The sequence below is a fragment of the Cygnus atratus genome, chromosome 25 (assembly GCF_013377495.2).
Source record: "Cygnus atratus isolate AKBS03 ecotype Queensland, Australia chromosome 25, CAtr_DNAZoo_HiC_assembly, whole genome shotgun sequence".
Taxonomy (NCBI): domain Eukaryota; kingdom Metazoa; phylum Chordata; class Aves; order Anseriformes; family Anatidae; genus Cygnus; species Cygnus atratus.
The window spans coordinates 1,379,249-1,398,596 of NC_066386.1; the positions used below are offsets into that span (position 1 = coordinate 1,379,249).

Genomic DNA, 19,348 nt, shown 5'->3' on the forward strand with positions numbered 1-19,348 from the left:
GGCTGTTGTGCTTCAAGCTGCTTTAGGTAAAGGAATCTCACGTTCTGGGAGGGGACAGACTCTAGTATGTGTACATTTGGGTTTTGTACTGCTATTTCTGGGGACGATTTGTGGAGATAACAGTGATGAATCATTGGTTAATACCTGTCAAATCCAGGTAGTCACAAGAATCCTTCAGTACATGTGCATATAGACACCCTTCTTGTTCTTCAGCATCTGAATCCTATTAACAGCTGTCAAAACCTGGTAAACTATTTATATGCTTTCACAATTTGTTTAATTGGATAGTTAGGAAATGGCATACAAGAAAAGCTTTTCTTTTTTTCATTTTTTTCCTTTAGTCTGGCTGAACATCTGTAGCATTAGGGGCTCATTATCTCTGAATTGGCATAGCAAATCAGCAGCATCATTAAAATGCCACATTAAGATGATTAAGTTTCTTTGTTATCCAGTTGACTTTTTGCATGTGCTGAGGATTTCATGATTATGACCCCACTCCTTGTAAAACACTTGAGCAACATCACCCTTTTGTGCTGTTGTCTTTAATAGCTTCTGGTTTTTATTCTTTGTGTTTTTCATAACACTTCTGGCAAACTTTGCTTAACAACGGTACAAAACTCACATTTTTTTTCTTTGTATTTGATGCCAAAGTCTTGGATTAAATATGGGGGGGGGGTTGGTGAGGAGGGGGGATGTCCTTCAGAGACTCCCTCTTAGAACAGCTAAGATAACACTCTAGCTTGTCTTAATTGTTTGCAGTTACTGACTTTTTTATTCTTGCGTTTTATAGAAAGTATACAAGCACTGCTCATGTGGTGACTCAGTCTGAAGTTGCCACCACAGCTTTATTTTGGATTTTTTCCAGAACCCATTGTTTTTACAGTGTTTCAGGTGAAACAAAAATATTACTCTGGAGTATGTCTTTCATCTTGTAATCATCTCCCCAGGAAATGAAACCATGTGCATCAGCCTTAACGCATCACCCTGGTACTTTGTTGTGTAAAATCTACAACTTCTTTTTTTTTTTCTTTTTTTTTTTTCTGCAGTATGTATTACCTTCATGAACTGCCTCAAGAAAAATAGTTACCTGTGTTGGACACCACAAATGATTTTTCCTCTTACAACTTCTTTACTTTCCCAAGCATAGAAGAGATAATATCACTGCTTTTTTCAACCTGGGGAAGTTTGTTAGGATTGTTAAGGGTACTTGTGTTTTTCTTCACTTATTATCCCTTTTCTGCTTGATGTTACAGCTGCCTTCCTCTTGCTTAAGGAGGACCAACCTGGAAACTCCCTCATTTCATTCAAATATGTTGATACGATCTTTAAGTGACAGACCCAAACCTTTTCACAACCCTGCCAGTCTCCTATCTCACACAATTGCCTCTGCCTGCCAGCATGCAGAGCAACAGTCAGGGCTGGAAAAGGAATTTGCTTGCTTCAGACCTCTGCAACCACTTGGCTAATTTTAGGCTGACCCGAACTCACCCATCTTTTCCTTGGGCTGCTTTGCACCGGTTTTCTTCTGCATGGCTAGGTGCTCTTAGGATAGAAAAATTCCAACACTTCTAACACTTGCTTGATTTTTTAAAAAACCATCTTCCTTAGTGGCTTCTGCTGTCTGCTCTCAGTCACCAGAAGGTGAATTTTTCCGTTGAGGTTCTTTAAACGCCTACATGCAAACTGAAACGCGCCCGAGCTTTGGTGGGATATCGCTGACAGCTGGAGCGGCAGCACTGCTCGCTGGGGGAGGCAGCGGTGGAAAAGCCTTGGTAAGGGCTCAGGTGCATCCTTCCCTGTTACTGTAAGACAACAAATGCGTTGCAAGCAGCCAACATGCAGTATGGAAAATGCAGAGGCAATTATTTTCCGCAGCGGAACCATAGGATGCCCAGTGTGTGGCAGTCAGCAAGTGCTTGCCATGGGGATCGTAGCGCTCATGCGTCGTGAGCAGGGATGTAACTCGGTACAAGAGTGAAAAGTTGTGAGCTGTGAACTTGTGGTGAGAAACGGTAGAAAACGGTAGAGAAGTCTGCTTAATAGGAGGTTACAGCTAGTCCTCCACTGCTAAGCCATCGCATTTAATGCAGACGAAAGGTGAGACGTTAAATAGAAAGTGGGAATTGAAATTGTGTCTGAAAGCACCACCAAGGTGCAGCTGCAGCGTGCGCTTCCTTTTACCATTCTGCGCAGGATGTAGCAAATTATTTTGGAGCTGTCTCCTTCTGGGGGGCGGAGATGGGGGTGAACAACTCATTTCTTTGGAAAAGCGATTCTGTTGAAAGCTGCTTTCAGCAACCAGCAATAGATTTTCCTTGGAGTGATGGAAGTGGATGCTTAAACTAATTCTGAGACAGTGGGACCCTCCCACCTGAGGCATGAATTTGACAGCAGAGGAAGCCCCATTTGACTGGAAAGGGGGACTCAGGACATGAAACAGGGCAGCAGGTGCAGCGGGACGTGGCATACTGGGAGGTGAAGCCTCCATGGGAGCCTCGGAACAAACGCCCAAACCTGTGTGAGCCCTCCAGGGGCTGGGGCAGTCAGTCCCAACGCAGAACTTCAAAAAACGTCTAGGACAAGGGGATGAAAACACACGATATGGGGAAAAAATTCCTCCTGTGGTTGTCACCGTCTGGGGAGGGCGCTAAAAGGAATCTCCCGGAGTTTTCCACCCTTCTGTGGAATCTTGCATGGGATGAAGCAATGATCACCCACCTGTTTCTCCCACCTCCATCCACTTAGCCCAAAGTAAGATATATTGGCTGAGCTTAGTGCAAGCATCAAGGCTGGAGGAGCGATGTTATCACCAAAATATAGTTGAAAATTTTGATTTCGTGAAAGTATTGGCTGCCAGATTTTTATTTTTCAGTGCTTGCTTTTATGTTGCCACCTCATTTTCGCTGTCACCCATTGTTTGTTCTCGGCATTTGATGTGGTTTATTACTCAGAACCGGAGCTAATACATATTCAGCAGTCCATGTTCTGTACTTTGGAGAAAGGACAAGTGATTAAATGCCATATTTAACTGTCTAACCCTCAGTCTGAGAGAGGAGCAGGTGCCCATGAGAACAATACTTTCAAACAGGAAACAATATATTTTATCTCTTAATGCTTTTCTTCACTTAGTAGCTTGAGGCATAACTCAAGTTTCAGCCATAACCCAGCTCCTATCTAGATAGAAAAGTCCACTTCAAGCAGAAAAAAGGGCTGCCCCATCAATTAGTGTGGATTTTAATGGGTGTGCTGGTAATGCTGGAGTTAATAGCAGAAAAGAAATTCAGCAACAGTTAGGAATCATTAGCAGTTTATGTAGTGCGAGCCATTTGCTGATATTTTTTCATGGGAACGTTATTGTTAGTAAATTATTAGCTACTAGTTCCATTCTTCTCTTGTCGTAAAGTTGCATTAATGTGAGGTGATGCCTTTGAGAGTTTTCTCTGGACACAGCAGCAGGTTAAGGAACCTACTCAAGGCTGTGGATGTCGGTCTTCAAGAGTCTTTGTGGTCTTTGCTATGTGCTTGCAATGTGACTTTGGACAAATCTTGTAACATTCCTGTGATATATTTATTTATCAGTCGATCTTTACTACCTTTACTGGTTTTACTCATACAGCAGTCTTCAATACAGGTATCAAGATTATCGAATGCTTCTCGAAACATTTGAGATCTTTTGATAAAAATTGCAATTGCAAGTGAAGATTAGGATTATTGATTAGGATTAATTGATGAGAATCTTTACCATGGGAACACTGGAGGTCTTAACTGGATCAGACTTTTTTTAGGCATGCTTGAAAGTTGCACAGGAAGATACAAGTATCCCTTTTAACATGTCTTTCTGTATTTCCAATTCACAGGAACATCCTGTGGCCCTCATTTCTATAGGCTAATTGTCAGTTGTAGAAATAAGTACTTTATTTGGTATTCTGAATAGTACCCTGTAATCGCAAGAACAGAAGTTTGTCCTGTATTATATTTTTGTAATCTGCAGAAGGAAATTATCCGTCAAAGGTAATAACAAATAGGTCAATATTTTTAAAGGTTATCTCATTGTGAGCATCACTAAGCGTACATGACCTATGAAGATTCACGTCTTAACTGCATTTCTTTATCTTTGTGAGTTTCCGTAAAACTGTAAGGAAATTATTGATGTAATTTTATGTAATTTTTGGTGATTTTTTTAAGATACTTCATGGTATCTGAAATGATCATTTTCTTCACTTTTGTGCTTTGTTTTACCTGCAGATGATGTTAAAGTGAAAGGTGAATACAGTGACAGAGAGGAGAGTGCTTTAAATTCAGAGCCTATGGAAAACCCAGAAGAATCTGAAATACCTTACACCTATCCCAGAGAATATAACGAATATGAAAGCATTAAACTGGAAAGACATTCTGGTTCATATGACAACATCAGGCCAGCTAGTGGAAAAATGAATTGTGATATCTGTGGATTAGCCTGCATTAGCCTCAATGTCTTGATGGTTCATAAGCGTAGCCACACTGGTAAATATCCCTATATTATTCTTGCAAGAGCTAAATACTGACAGGAAAGCAATTTCTAATGTAGGCTACTATTTTTAAAAAAGGTTACCAAAATTGGGATTTCCTTGTTCTGTCCCTGACTCCGCATGTGATCTCTGGCAAGTTACTCACTTTTCTGTGCCTCACTTCACCCACCTTTCTTCCTATCGGGATTCGGTATTAATAAAAGCATATTTGTGAAGCATTTTAAGAATTTTGGATGAAAGGCACTATGTTGTTTAATCATGTCAGCCACAAAACACAAGTTAGATTGGTTTTGTGCTGCCATTTCCAGTCTGTGTGCTGTATTTCTCTTTGTGCTTTACTTTGGCAACAAACCAACGAGCGTCTTAGGTTTTGACCTGCAGTAAGATAAGACTTCTTTTTCTAAAAACTGCTAGCTTGTTGGAATCAGCCTCCTCCAGAACACTTATTTCCATGGGAAAGTCTGTACGTTGTTTTCCATAGTCATACATATATTGCAAGAAGCTCTGACACCAGAGCTGCACGTAACTCCCACTGAAGTCAATGGAAGGGCTGTGTGTGTTTCTGTAGACAAAAAGTGATCAAGTATCTCATTCTTTCCTCTTCCAAAAAGGAAAGGGTATGAGGATAGCGTGATACCCACATAACCATTAAATGTCCTTTTTTGTATGTCATTTTAAGGTGAACGGCCATTCCAGTGTAATCAGTGCGGAGCTTCCTTTACTCAGAAGGGAAACCTCCTCCGCCACATTAAACTACATACAGGGGAAAAACCTTTTAAATGTCATCTTTGCAGTTATGCCTGCCAAAGGAGGGATGCGCTAACAGGTCACTTAAGGACACATTCTGGTAAGTGGCTTCAAAGGCACTTCACGTGTTTCAGATGTGTGTCACTGGGACACAAGGCGTGGAAAGCAGAGCAGGCAGCGAGGTCTGCTCAGCCCGCTTAGCTCTGAAGCATCGCCGAAGGGCAGAGACCCCTTGGCTGTGCTGGTGGAGCCGTCTGGGGAATGGGCTCAGCATCATCAGGTGGGGACAGGGCAGGGGAATCCCTCCGTCACAGCTGTGTGCGGTGAGGAGTGAGCAGCCTCTGAGCAAAATGACTCCCTGCTGTTTTCAAATGAGCGAAGCTAGCTAATCCGGCAAGCTCAGAACCTGAGGAGCAGTGAGAAAATGTTTTGCTGGGGTTTTCTTCCATTCCCATCCCGAGCCGTTCAAATAATTTGGAGCATAATCAAAGAGAAGGTTACTGCCAGTTAACACCTCGCTGTTGTGTAGTGCCTTTCATCTGAATGTCTTAACGTGCTGAACAAATGCCAGCGGTATTTCTCAAGACCGGTAGGGTATTGCATCCATTTTACAGATGGGAGAAATGGAGGCACAGGGCTGAGGTGACTTGAATAACAAGCCAGGTATAAACTGATTAACCTTAATTCCTCCAGTTCTTTAGGAGCCAGGTCGTGGTTGCTCTTTGATTTGTGTATATCCTGTGTCATATCGGGGTATTCTAAATTATAAATATTATTTCTGCACTGCACTTTACAGGAATAAAATAAACCTCACAAAGAATCAAAGTTAAAAATGGGATTACCTGACATGAGGAAATGAGATTCTGATTTGATCATGACTGTCCCCCCCAACACATCATGCTTCAGACACATGGGGGGGTTATTGTGACTGAATTTTTTAAGAGCTGGCTTATTAAGCAGCATAAGGAAAATCTCCTTAAGTGAATCATACGAACGAGCGAACAGTTGCATTACCATTAGGGAGTATGGCCTTTTTGCACAGTACATGATGCAAGGCTACTTGCATTCGCGATGACGTTGTGCCCAAGTGTGTTAGGGAATGTCTGTTGGTGAAGCAGGAATGAAATAATTCAGGGAGTGCCTCCAGTCTTGTATGACGCACTGGGAAAGGCTGCATGGTTATCTTGAGTTTCAAACAGGCTTGTTTCTGCTTAAATGAATTAGGAGCATAATTTGCTGTACGATAAATGCCTTTGGAAATGAAGTAAACCTCACAAATGTGTTTGGCTTAACTTGAAATTCATGAAATCCTTAAAAATGTCTGTGCAGCCGGGACCGAAATCGGACAGTTAGGACAGTTGTGGTCCCAGTCATGGCACTTCTGGGCTTCCCAAGGGAAGCTGTGCCAAGAGCACAGGGCTCTGGGCCCCCGAGGGCCGTGTCTGACTGTGAGGTCTCTTTTCTGGCACTGAGCTGGGGGGGGCAAGGAGGGCTGTGCAAGTCCTCTGGGTGTCTGGTGGGCTTCACCCTCATATAACCCTGATTTTGTCATAATGACATCGCCCATCAGCTTAACAGCAATTTAAAGCATTCTCCATGAGCTGAGTATTGCGTTATCAGTAACCGTACACTGGAATGTCAGGGGGAGTGTGTTTTAGTGGTCCCCTGTGGTTATTTCATAGTGCTCTCTGATTTTTCTAGTGGAGAAGCCGTACAAGTGTGAGTTCTGCGGCAGGAGCTACAAGCAGAGGAGCTCACTGGAGGAGCACAAGGAGCGGTGCCGTACCTACCTGCAGAACGCTGGCATGTGTGAAGCTGGTGAGTTTATAACGTTACAGTGCCCCCCCCCCCTTTTTTTTTTTTTTGTACATTACAGTGCTTAAAAAGGGCATCTGGTAAGCTGTTAATTCACAGCCTGAGAATAGTTTTTACTACAATCATTTTCAGTAACCTGAGGGGCTGTAACATCTTATAAAAGGGTCTGGTTTAATGCATCCCTCAGGCATCTAGTTAAAGAATGCTTTTATTTTAATCACTTTTTTATTTCACAGTTACTTTGAATAAAACATCTGAAGTACCTTCTACGCAGCATTTCTGTAGGTGACACTCACAGTATGTTAAATTATTCCTACATTAATGCCATTATGTTGCTTATTGTACTGGATGAGTTGACACTTGTAGTTGTTGACAGCAGTTGTTCACGTGGCTCTGTTTGATCCTTATTCTAAAGAAAAGGAAGGGCTGTTGGTCAGAATTAGTTAGAATTTGCAGAAGCGTTAGTGGCGTGATCCCAGGGCATGGAAATGGGGTGACGTCCTGCAGGTCGCTGACAGATCAGCCTGCAAAGTAGGGAGGGGTAAAGGACTTCCTTAACTATAGGGCTGTCTTTGAAAAAGGATGAAGGTGAAATGTATCAAACGCTTTTTTTTTTTTTTTAAATTTCCCTTTTCACAGTTTCAGTGCTACAGTTCTGAAAATATTTTGATGAAAAATAACTGCCGTAATCTTTGAGCCTTATTCACCTGAATATTTCCAATCTGAAAATGAACTTGTGCGATTTTAAGTTTCACAATATACCAGTATGTCAGGAAAGAATTACTTTCCGCAGTCACAGAGGCAAGGAATGGTTTTGAGTTCCCAAAAGATTGTACAGCTGATTCACAGCAGAGTTAAGGCTATGGTTTCGGAATTTAGGTTCCCATTTTTTTACTATCCAGCCTTAAAACAAAACAAAACAAACAAACAAAAAAACCCACCCAAACCAACCACCCCCCAAAAAAACAACCAACCTTTAAAGCATCAAGATTCCTAGTTTGGGTTGTGACTTTCAAACAGAATTTTCTTTTCAGGGAAAACATTAAGCTGAGTTTTCAGAGAAGAAAAATAAAGTGTAAAATTGCATTTAGAGAGATGACAATGTTAACAAAGACCATTTAATAAGATTAAAAAAAATTGTGTTTGGTGATGCGATTATCAAGCAAAAATTATGTTGCCATCATCACAAGCCAGGCCCCAAACCCAGTGTGAGTACCCATTGATATGTGATGATAACTTTGTGTGCACAAGAATCTTCATCCGGGACAGAGTAGGCTGGCGGTCAGGCTGTGACACATGCCCCCCCCCAAAAACCGCCAAAAAGAAACAATGATTTAGTAGCGTTTCATGGAGTACCTTCTTTTCAGCAAGTGACATGTTTTTTTAGAGAATTAGTAAAAGTAAATGGTTGTGTGAGTGTCAGCAAGTTTTGATTTTCATGAGAACCCATACATATTGTAACTGTGGTTTTATGTTACAGTACGTGCTCTCATGATGGCAATCACTTTGAGATGTCCACCATGTGAAAATGGAAAACATGATACCTACTATAGATTTCTGCTTTTAAATAATTCTCATCGTTTATATTTGTTTCAGAATAGCAACATTTCAGTTATCCAGAATCTGCAATATAGTACTTACTAAAGCAGTACGGTGCGCTTTAAATTGGCCACAGAGGAAATGTAAATTTCCAGTATGACATGATATGGCTGTACTCGATGCCTTTAAGACCTTCACTCTTTAAAAAAATATTGCGGTGTTTTTAGTAGTGTAGTAAGTTTTATGAAAAACAGGAACTCCAATCTTGCTGAGGTATTTCCATTCAATTTTCTGGTATCAGCAATATATTAGATCACAGAATCAGGGGGAGGGAAGGCTGGAAAGGACCTCGGGAGGTCATTTAGTGCATTTAATTTGTTGCTTTTTTTTTTTTTCCCCTGAAGTGTAGTACTTTGCTCTTGTTTTTAGTGAACATTGTTTTAGGATTTCTGACTATTTTCCTACTTCCCTGCATCATTTTGCATTTTGGCCCTCTTTTCTGAAGTCCTTGCAACCTTCTCGCATGGAGCCATCGTTAGGTGCAAGTGTGCTCAGTGTGCCATCATCCATACCCTTATTTAAAGCATTAAACAGCATCAGGACTGTAGTTACCCTTCTAGTTGCTTTTTAAATTGAGGTTTGCAAGTTCCAAACCTAGCAGTGTGGAAATATTTGAGAAAGAAAAGTTTTATGTAACAATATTGTTAGAGTGTTGCTCAGTCCCTGATAGCGATCTCTGGTCGCGTTGTTCTCATTGCACAATAACCCACCTCTGTTCCACTCTCCATTATTTAGTGACCACATAGAGATGCTACAGGAAGCAATGCCTCTAATTTGAGCTCCGCTTTGTACTTTAGGGTTTTGTTAACAATGCCCGCATGTTCTAAAAATTATGCTCACATTTACGGTGTGAGAGAAACCACACTATGGAAACAGTTCAGCTCAGGCTGAGTGATGGCGCATTCGTGTTCTGGGCTGGAAGAGAAGTGCCTGCACCCTGCACATACACAGCGGGGCGTTAGGGCAAGCAGCACTGCTGGCTGGGGATTACAACAAAACACAAGCACTCCTCTGTAATGGATAAGTTACATTTACACCCCAGAAAATTCTTATGAAAGTGTTTTTATAAACGTGCAGGCTCCCAAGGCGGGCAGCAGCTCTCGAGCAGTGCCGAGAGCTCAGGGGGTGAGCGGAGGGCACCTGCAGCCGCTGCAGCTGTTGGGAAGCAGGAGATGCTGCCCTGCATCTGGAGTGGGGATTTAATCGGTCTGCAGGATTTCTTTCAGCACCCTTAGCCTTTTTGTTGTTTTCTGGCTGTTCTGTTGAACCATCAGAAGTATTTAGCTCGCAGGGCATGTCAGGATCACAATGGGCCAAGTGCTTTGGAAGTGTGGATTTGCTTTATGACTATCCAGTTCTTAGTCTAACTTTGAGCAAAGTGCTCGATCGTTTCTGTCAGTCCAGCCTGAAATTTATTTTTAGATACATGTTATAGTTGGATAATTAGTTCTTCAAATTAATGTCACAATGCACAGTGGAATCATCAGTGGGTAAGGTAATTGAGGAGGGAACCAGGGTGTGATTATTTCTCTCTTTGTTTGAGAAGACTTTGGAGAATTTTGAGAGAGAGAAAATGTTTCCTAAATGCTAAATATTATTCTTGGATTGTTTAGTAAGTGACCCAGGAGAAAGAGAGGGGTGAGATTATTAAGTCAGCCTTTGAGAAGGGAGAGAACCTGTGGAGCTACCTATGCCTCAATGGGAGCAGAGTCTGTTTCCCCCAGGGCTGTATTATGGACGCATTGTCAAGGCCTTTTATGGCCCATAAAAAGAGGTTATTTATTTCTTTAAGAAAAAAATGGCCATTGGCGAGGAGTAGAAAATCTTAACGGTGAAAGAAAAACCCTCAGCTTTAAAATAAAATGGCAGACAGGCGTCAGGCTGGAAAATTGATGCTTACAGATGTCCCAGAACATATTATGTAGGTCAGTAGTTACTGTCTCTTCAGCAATCTCGTCTGAGTAAAGACTATTGTTACCTCTGCAGGAAGCTGCTTGTCTGCCCTTTTGACACTAATTTAATGAAGTTCCCTTGATGGCGCATAAATAACATTGAAAAGACAAGCAGGCACTGATACGCTACATGTAGCTTCCAGTGTGTTCCCTGGCTGAGGGGGCTCCCAGAAACTTTGCTCTTTGAGTTCTGTCAGAAGAGACAGAAAAAGATTCTGAAAATGTGAAATTTAAGCTTTGATAGTGCAACAACTCATAAAGTTAAAGATTGAGGAAAAAGAGGAACTAGAAGAAAACAAGAAAAACAAATGAAGACTTGGCAAGGACTAGGAAGCTGCTGTTATGGCATGATGAATGGTGCTCTTTTTGTATTTTTCTTTTTTGTTTACAATATAAGGTTTTGAATACATGATGTTATCATTATCTTGCTCAGGGTAGTTGTGGAATTTCTTTAAAAAAAACACAACCTATTAACTACTTACAATCTTACTGGGTTGAGGATAGTTCAACCCTTGAAGTGCAGTTATCTAAAGATAATCTGAAGTGTTCAGAAGGGATATTCCAGTTTTTGGAACATGAGTCCTGAAATTAAAAATACTGTGACATTATTCTTAAAAGTTTACTTGGGTTTCTGGCCAAAATCCAAAGCGGATGACTATGGTCTGCCTACCTAACTTTCCCTTACAGTTTCAGCTTAATTTGATGTTTTGTCTAGTTCCGTGTACATGGGTAGGTAGTGGCTTGGTGTTTCAGGCTGGGAGCAGTTGCATTTTAGCCTAAAATGAACTTTGAGATTGCCTTCTTTATGTATTTATGTGAGTTACTAAACACATTAGAGTAATTTGGAATAAAAATCAGACGAGAAAAGCAACATGTTACTATCATTAACGCATTTTGTATGCATGCTGTCTGTGAGTCTGGCCATCATGTATATAATAGGGTTACAGCCTGGTGAAACAGGCTTAACGTAGTGCTGCGTTGAGCCCTATTATCCCAACCATCCTGAGTCATATTTGTAGTTAGTTCATGTGGCATGGAGTATTTATGAAGCACTTTACATTTGCAAAGTGCTGTACAAACATTAACAAATAGTTCTGCTGAGGTTTGGTGAGTCATGGTTTGTGCTGACTGAAACTCATCTGATATCAGTAACAGTCACAATAAACAAGTAAGGAGTGACTTTAAAATTTATAGGGAAACGCTGCACACTAAGCTATGGAAGGATGATATTGCAGTTTTATCACTTGTACTTAGAAAACTGTATTTTAAGTCCAATACTTAATATGACTGCACTTAGCAGGACTGAAGTGACACCAAAACGTTTACATTATTTTCCTCTGGCATTATTTGTCTCTTATGTAGATTATATTACGTGTATATATATATGCATACATATATATATATATATATATGCATATATATATATATATATATATTTAAGGTATCTGGGTGCACCAGTACCATAAAAACAACCAGGATTCTACCACCATGAGACCCGACCTTTCATACTACCTTGGGAAAATCGATGACCCTTCCTCATCCTCGTTTGCCTCTATTTAGATATCAAACTCTCAAAGGCATGGGCAGTCTCTTAAAACGTGTCTGGTTGTCACCCCAGCGGTCCCCATTGCTGCACCTCTTAGTGCAGCTTTAATATGAAGTACCACTACTGATACTTGTTCTTGAGGCGAGCTGCAGGGCTTGTGGGGGGAAGCCACGGCAGCTATATTCATTATTAGTCTGGCAGTAGCGATATGAGGTGGCAGTCCTCCTCGGCGTGGCTGATCCAGCTCAAAACCCGTGCAGCCTCCATCAGGTCGAGAGCAAGCAGCTATTTCCGTGAAACTGATGGGCACTGGCAAACACAGCTAGGAGGAGAGCTCTGGAAAACAGTAGGATCCTTAAAACAGTGGCCCAGTCTCAAGGGAGCGCTCCTAGGGCACGTGCACTTTTCCTAAAATTAGAAATTGTGAAGGTTTGAATGGGCTTTAAAATACCTAATGCTTGTAAGGGTGCCAAAGAGCAAAGGTTCTCAATTAGCTTTAGCTGCTAGAAAAAAGATCAAGTGATGCTGACATTTGGGGGGGGGGGGAAAAAAAAAAAGTTATAAGTGAATATTGAAAGGTTATATTATTTTATTGGAACACTGAAGTATTTTATACAAGTTTTTAGTGATTAGTTGAGAAGACATCTCTGTATGACTGATACCTAAAGCAGTGCAGCCAGGGGACTGGAGGTCCTGTACTGACGTTTTGGAGCACTAGGACAGGACGCTCTGCAGGTGTCACGGTTCTTACTCAGAATCAAAAAGAAAGGCTAACAGAGGTTCTGTCTCCATCTACATTTTGTAACCAACCCGTCCAGCCTGTTTGTTTTGCACTTCCTTTTGCTAATGAAGGTATTGGTTTTGTATGGTTTGTGATCTCCCTGCATGAGCTCAGGACTGCAAGATCGGTGTCTGTTTCTGTGCTTGCTTCCACTGACCGCAGCTGATGCCCAAGACGCAGAGAGCAAGAACGACAGAAAAAGCAACAAAACAAGTTTACATCAGATCTCCAAACTGTTTCCTTCCAGTTAGTGTGGCAAACTCCGGAGATTAGACCATTCATTTCTTCCTTTTTTTTTTTTCTGATTTTTTTTTCATTTTCACCTACTTTTTTTTTTTTGTTCTTTTCACATTTCCAAACTAGCAAACGTGGAGGCAAGGCACATCAAGGCAGAGATGGGGAGTGAAAGAGCCCTTGTGCTGGACAGGCTAGCAAGCAACGTGGCAAAGCGAAAAAGCTCAATGCCTCAGAAATTTATTGGTAAGAACAAAAAACCTTTTCATGTGCAACAGTTAAATCTGCAAAAGTTGGTAGCTTATATTACAATGCCTCTGCTTATTTTAAAAGTCCTTTTTAAGCTTGCAATCTAATTCAAGAGAATATGAATAAAGTAACTTTGATTTTCTGATGTTTTAGTTACTTGTAGATTTTTGATTAAAGGAATGTGTTCTGTTAGATGCTTGAGAATGGGTTTTAATCTGCTACTGTGCTTTGTATCTCTTTTGTAGCCAATTTAGAAATATTTCTTATGAGCTTCTGTGTGTTGTTTTCTGTACCTATGCATTTGCTGGGTTCTTTACAGGAGAACAGGAGCGTGTAATGCTGTTGAGAGCTGAATGCCTGTTCTAGTAAGCAGGAGCTGAAGCTACTTGCAGGATGCGTGTGTGGAATAAGGCCTAAAGACAGAAAAGTATTGGATTGCTGTTAGTCATCTGCTGAATTTGAATATGATTTTAAAAAAATATCAGATCCTTTCTTGTGGTAACTTAAGCTGCAAGATGTTTCCATAGCATTTTCTTTGCATTCAATTGTATATGATCAGAATTTTGCATACTGGGGATCTAGAGTACGAGTTTGGCAGGTTCTGTGTCTCAGTGAGCGCCTGATCCTCTTGGCTGGTCTCATTCCATCAACTCGCCTTTTAACAAAGTAAAATGCAATTCTCGTGTCCCTGAGTGGAGACCTGACTTAGTGCTCATGCTTATACAGCTGCTAATAACGTCTGGTTTGTAGCACCCCGTACGGGTGCACACCGTGCTGGGTGTTCTTCTTGCACCCTAAAATTCCCCCTGTGAGCAGGGCCCTGTGGCTGATGCTGGCGCACGTGAGCGGGGAGGGGGGGCATGGGGCAGTGCGGGCAGGGATCAGTCCCTGCCCGGGGGACCCACGGTCAGAGGGTGTGAGGATGTCTCGGGTGTCCGGGGCTGAGGTCCCAGCCTAGGGAAAGGTGTGCTGCTAAACCCGTGTGTACGTGCAAGCAATTCCTGCAGGTAACTTTGGTGGTAATCCTTGCTAGATTTGGTGGGCTAAATTTTTTAGATTTGGCTGGGCTTTCTCCATCTGCTAAAACTGGTAACGTTTATTTAGACATCTTTTTTTTTGAAAGGTTTTAAATTAAAAGGTCACCTTTTAATAGAGGAGTAAGCAACACAGCTACTCTGGCTGAGTACCTTCGGGTACCTAATACTGAAACTGTCGACTGTGTAACTTGGACCTTGCATGTATGTTGTGATTCAAAAAGTAATACTAATGCAAGTGTTTTTGAAAATCTTCAGCTTCCTTTTTTTTGGTACCGAGTTCAGCTTCACGCTGTCATGTTTTACAATGGCTATCAGTTTGATCTTTGCGTGTTTTATTGAACACCTCTGCTGCAGGACGCAACCACTCAGCCTGTGCTCAGAGTTGAGCATAAGTACGGTGTCTGATTTGTTTTACCATACTCGTATGGAACAGATCCTTTTTTGATTTGGGATTGTCCTCAGCAATGCAGTCTGCAGATAACAGATTTCGGGAACTCACTGTTTTTCTACAACCCCTATGATTGGCATGTTCTTGTTAGGTAATGTGTGAAAAAATGACTCACCCGGTCCCTTTTATCCCTGGGAAGGGTGTTTGCAAGAGCAGCCTGTCCGACCTTGGTTTGACTTCTGTGACTTTCTGAACTGCGTGTGTAGGAGTGCGAATCTGCCAGGACAGCTTTGTGATTTCTTGGGAAATGGCGTTCTCGGAACGGGTGCTGATTTTTCATTTTGTCAGGAAGAAGGGATAGAGATGTATACTAACAAGGCATCTTTGTTTGGCTCATTTCTGTGAATGAAGGCTATTGAGTGGGTAAAAAACCAACTTTATTATTATTTGAGGTCTCTGCAGAGATTCATACAAGCAGGAGGAGTCCTGTCCACTCTGTTTATTCATTTATTTTTATTTTTTTCATCTCTGGTAGCTACCTTGTGCACAAGTATAAGTCTCAAATAAGGACACAGATCAACAGACCATGCACTTGATTCTTAACCCCTGCGCCAGGCCCTTCTTCAAAGGCTTCTGCAAAGATTTTGTCCTCAGCCTTTCCATGAGTTATTAGGGAGCAAGGATTCGAACGGAAGTTTTTCATTTTACATTTCTTATTTTGCTGTGGTTTTCTGTTTTGCATGTATGTGGACCAAATGTACAAAGCCTGGCTTTTTGCACTTCCTGGTTTGATTAATGAACAGATACTAAAAAAAAAAAATAGAAAAAAAAAGAAAGAAAAGTCCAGCAGAATAGATATCTATGCTGTATCAAACACTTATGGGGCTGTATCTGAAGTTGATCCAAGTCAAAGTAACTGGTGCAGTCAGTGCATTTCTGCTGGTTTTCACCAGCTGAGCATCTGGCCTGTGGACTTCTATTTTGCCCTTTTTAGAAACAAGTTTTCCCTGAGACCAGTAGTAAAAATAAATTTCTCATAGTGCTAAAAGTGCTGTTCTGACACGTTAGCAAACACCAGTATCCCCCAGTGTGCAAAGTCTAATGAGAAATTTTCTGCTTTGGTTAGCACAGCGACAGGAAACAGGTTCACTCCCTGTTTCCAGTGTCCACACCTCATCAGACTGCAAAAATAAAAATTGATGTACATTTTAGAGCAAGTGAAGCATCACTGAGCAGCACATGAGAACGTGTCATACGCTATGGCTCATGTGTGAATTTTGAAGGGGAAAGCTTTTGCATTGCACTGAGACAAGAAAAAAAAAGAGGAAAGATGTTCAGCTAACTGGTGGCTGGTTTCTAAGTGAATAATAGAGAACCCTGTACATTTAATTTTTAATTTAGTATTTTGCAGTAATTTTGTGGCACTTCCTGTGGTACAGGTAGCAACTTAACTCAGAATAATTATTAAATTGTCCTGCCAGCTACAAGAATAAAACATCAACAGCTGTAGGCAGAGTCTGTCTTGCTCATCCCCCAGTCACCACATGCTCCTTTCCCTTTTTCTGAATCTTTGATCCCAACTTTCTCCGGCCTGAATGCTGTTGTTTCTGACCACAGCACTGATCCTGCTTTTTGTCCTGTTCCCTGGCAGGTTTGCTCTATTTAACGGAGGGGAGGTGGTGAATCAAGAGGGGTCCCCCCATCTTCAGGCTTGCAAGTTCCTGTTGTACTTCGGATTATTCTGGATAAATGCTTGGCGCTTTCTGTGGCACTTTCATGCAGATCCATTCTAAGTGTTGGCGTCTTATTGAGGCACCGAAGTGTGTTTGCTGTGGGGTGCCTGCCGAGACAGGGAGCCCCCTTCTCACGTGCCATGTAGAGGCCTTCAGAAAGTGCACAGCAACGTGACGTTACCGTCTGCCAAAAGAGCATTTGAGTATTTGTGCTCCATTTGATATAACTGGGAATTTATATAGCCCGAATAGGCTATGGGGGGGATTTTAAAACGCTACCAGGATAGTGGAATAACAAGAGTGTAAGAGCCTCAGGGATCAAACCTTGTGTTTTTTCTATCTTAAGTCAGTGACTCCTAGCCCCAGATTTATAGGGAGTCCTGTATATTTTTGCTTTTGTTACGTTTTTTTTTTTTTTAATTTCAAATTTGTTCACAGTTCTCACTTGCTTGGAGCTGGTTGTATGAGTCACACTGATGTGCTATATCATTTTGTTTCCTTCTGTGTAAAGATGGATCACAAGTTTTGTTGAGGGTTGGAAGCAGTTACACTCTTGTGGTTCACTAACCTTTTTGAGTGTTTTATACGAGAAACGTGAGCTCCTGGTTTTCTGCCTCTGCAGTGAAACCTGAAGAGTTTCATATACATTGAGTCATGGTGTTGACAGGTGACTGATAAACATCTGCAGTACTCCAGTTACCGTAACTAAAAGATTTAGTGGATCTGATGGTTGCAAGTCACTTACACGTGAAACATTTGGTCTGGTCCTTTTTCTTAAAAGCTATGAACGATTTTGTTTTATGTAACCACAGAATTCAGTTACTTATTTCTAGCTATTCATGAAAAAGTGACTTTAGCTCTTTTGGGGTGCAGTTTTATTTCCTCCTTGCACCTGGCACAGAGAAAACTAGTGCCAGTGTGCTGCCCACACCACCCTCCCATGCCTCACCCCTTTTTTGGGAAGACATGGGCAGAAATTCAGACATGCTCTTAGCTCTCCTCCCACTCTGTCTAATCGAGAGCTTGCAAAGCCCAGCACACCCAGAGAGGATTTTGTTTTGCTCCTCCTTTGCTAGCCCCATATAAGTGACCCTAAATGTGCAGTTCTGTACACACACGCAGAGCTGCCCTTGTTAGACTGTCTGAAGACCTGTACAGAGTTCAAAGAAAACTGGCGCAGAGGAAGCTGTAATTGTCGTGAGATAGTGGGGGGAATTGATTGCAGGGTACAAGGACACGTAAAAGACTGTATCAGGTGGGGATAAAGTAATGAAAACTGTATCAAATCTCAGCTGGCATTTGTCTTCACCGTTTTTATCGGAGAGGAGTGTGCTTCTCAGGGGACAAGCCAGGAACGAGAGGTTGCAGTCTTGGTACCAAAAATGGAGTATTTTGGTGCATTATCAATTAGCTCTTTTGCGAGTATTTTCATTAATGATTACTTACCTTTCTTCTAGAAAAAGATGAGAGTAGTTAACCTCTGGAAACTTTTCTTGTTGCTATTCTTTCCCTTAAATCCCAGAATAATTTTAAAAATTTGTTGATGATTTGTTCAGTAACCATCTACACCACCTCCTCTATTAGATTTGTGCTTCCAACCCTGGTCTTTTAAAAAAAAAAAAAAAAAGAAAAACAAAAACCTGCTTTTGTATATGAATGCCTCTTTTCCACAGACAATATTTCATTCCTCTTTGCTGTCCAGAGACTCCTGCCATTTGGAAGAGCATCACAGAGCTTAAGTGCTTCTCTAACCTCCCTGGTAACTTACCGCATCTCCTCTCTTGCAGGTGAGAAGCGACATAGTTTTGATGTCAATTACAATTCAAGTTTCATGTATGACAAGGAAAGCGACATAATGCAGGGACGCATGATGGACCAGGCTATAAACAACGCCATCACCTACCTCGGGGCCGAAGCCCTGCGCCCTCTCGTGCAGACGCCGCCGGCCCCCACTTCTGAGATGGTCCCTGTCATAAGCAGCCTGTATCCCATACCGCTGACCCGCGCCGACGTGCCCAACGGCACCCCGCAGGACGCCGAGAAGAGCCATGCCCACCTCAGGGACAAAAGCCTGTCTTCCGACCGAGGCCTTTCCCCAAACAACAGCGGCCAAGACTCCACAGACACTGACAGCAACCACGAGGAGCGGCAGAACCCCACCTTCCATCAAAGCCAGCTCCCTGCCCAGGCCCGCAACGGCCTCCAGTCCCTGAAGGATTTCCCCAGGCCCTACGACATAATCAAGCCCCCTGCCATATGCCCGCGTGATGTCTTTAAGGTCATCAACAAGGAAGGGGAAGCCATTGGGGTCTACCGGTGTGACCACTGCCGCGTCCTCTTTCTGGACTATGTGATGTTCACCATCCACATGGGCTGCCACGGATTCCGCGACCCCTTCGAGTGCAACGTCTGCGGGTACAGGAGCCACGACCGTTATGAATTTTCCTCGCATATAGCACGAGGAGAGCACAGGGTAGTACTCAAATAAAAGGACTGATTTTCCAGGGTCAAAGGTTTTCTTCTAGATCTCAGGGGAGGCTCATTTGGTTGGTTTTTAATTAGTATAAAGAAGCATCTTGAATATTTTTCTATGCCAGTTTTTAAGTGAGTGTCAGAGCGAGGTGACACCTTTATTTTTCTTATTTTTTTATTTTTTACAAATTACTCAGTGTTCTGTAGCATCTGTGTCTAGCTGCTGTGGTGAGTGGTACTGTATAAATACCAGGAGCAGAGACCAATTTTTATATGAACTTTATTTT

General features: G+C 42.0%; 1 protein-coding gene across 1 annotated transcript in view; it reads left to right on the forward strand.

The window, feature by feature from the left end:
• Window positions 1-19,077, forward strand: part of IKZF3 (IKAROS family zinc finger 3) — a 28,360-nt gene extending 9,283 nt beyond the window's left edge. The window contains exons 3-7 of the mRNA XM_035572100.2: window positions 4,246-4,503; window positions 5,188-5,355; window positions 6,957-7,073; window positions 13,312-13,428; window positions 18,377-19,077. Coding sequence (XP_035427993.1) covers window positions 4,246-4,503; window positions 5,188-5,355; window positions 6,957-7,073; window positions 13,312-13,428; window positions 18,377-19,077 — 1,361 coding nt within the window. The remainder of the gene's footprint in view (window positions 1-4,245; window positions 4,504-5,187; window positions 5,356-6,956; window positions 7,074-13,311; window positions 13,429-18,376) is intronic.
• Window positions 19,078-19,348: the final 271 nt, after the last annotated feature.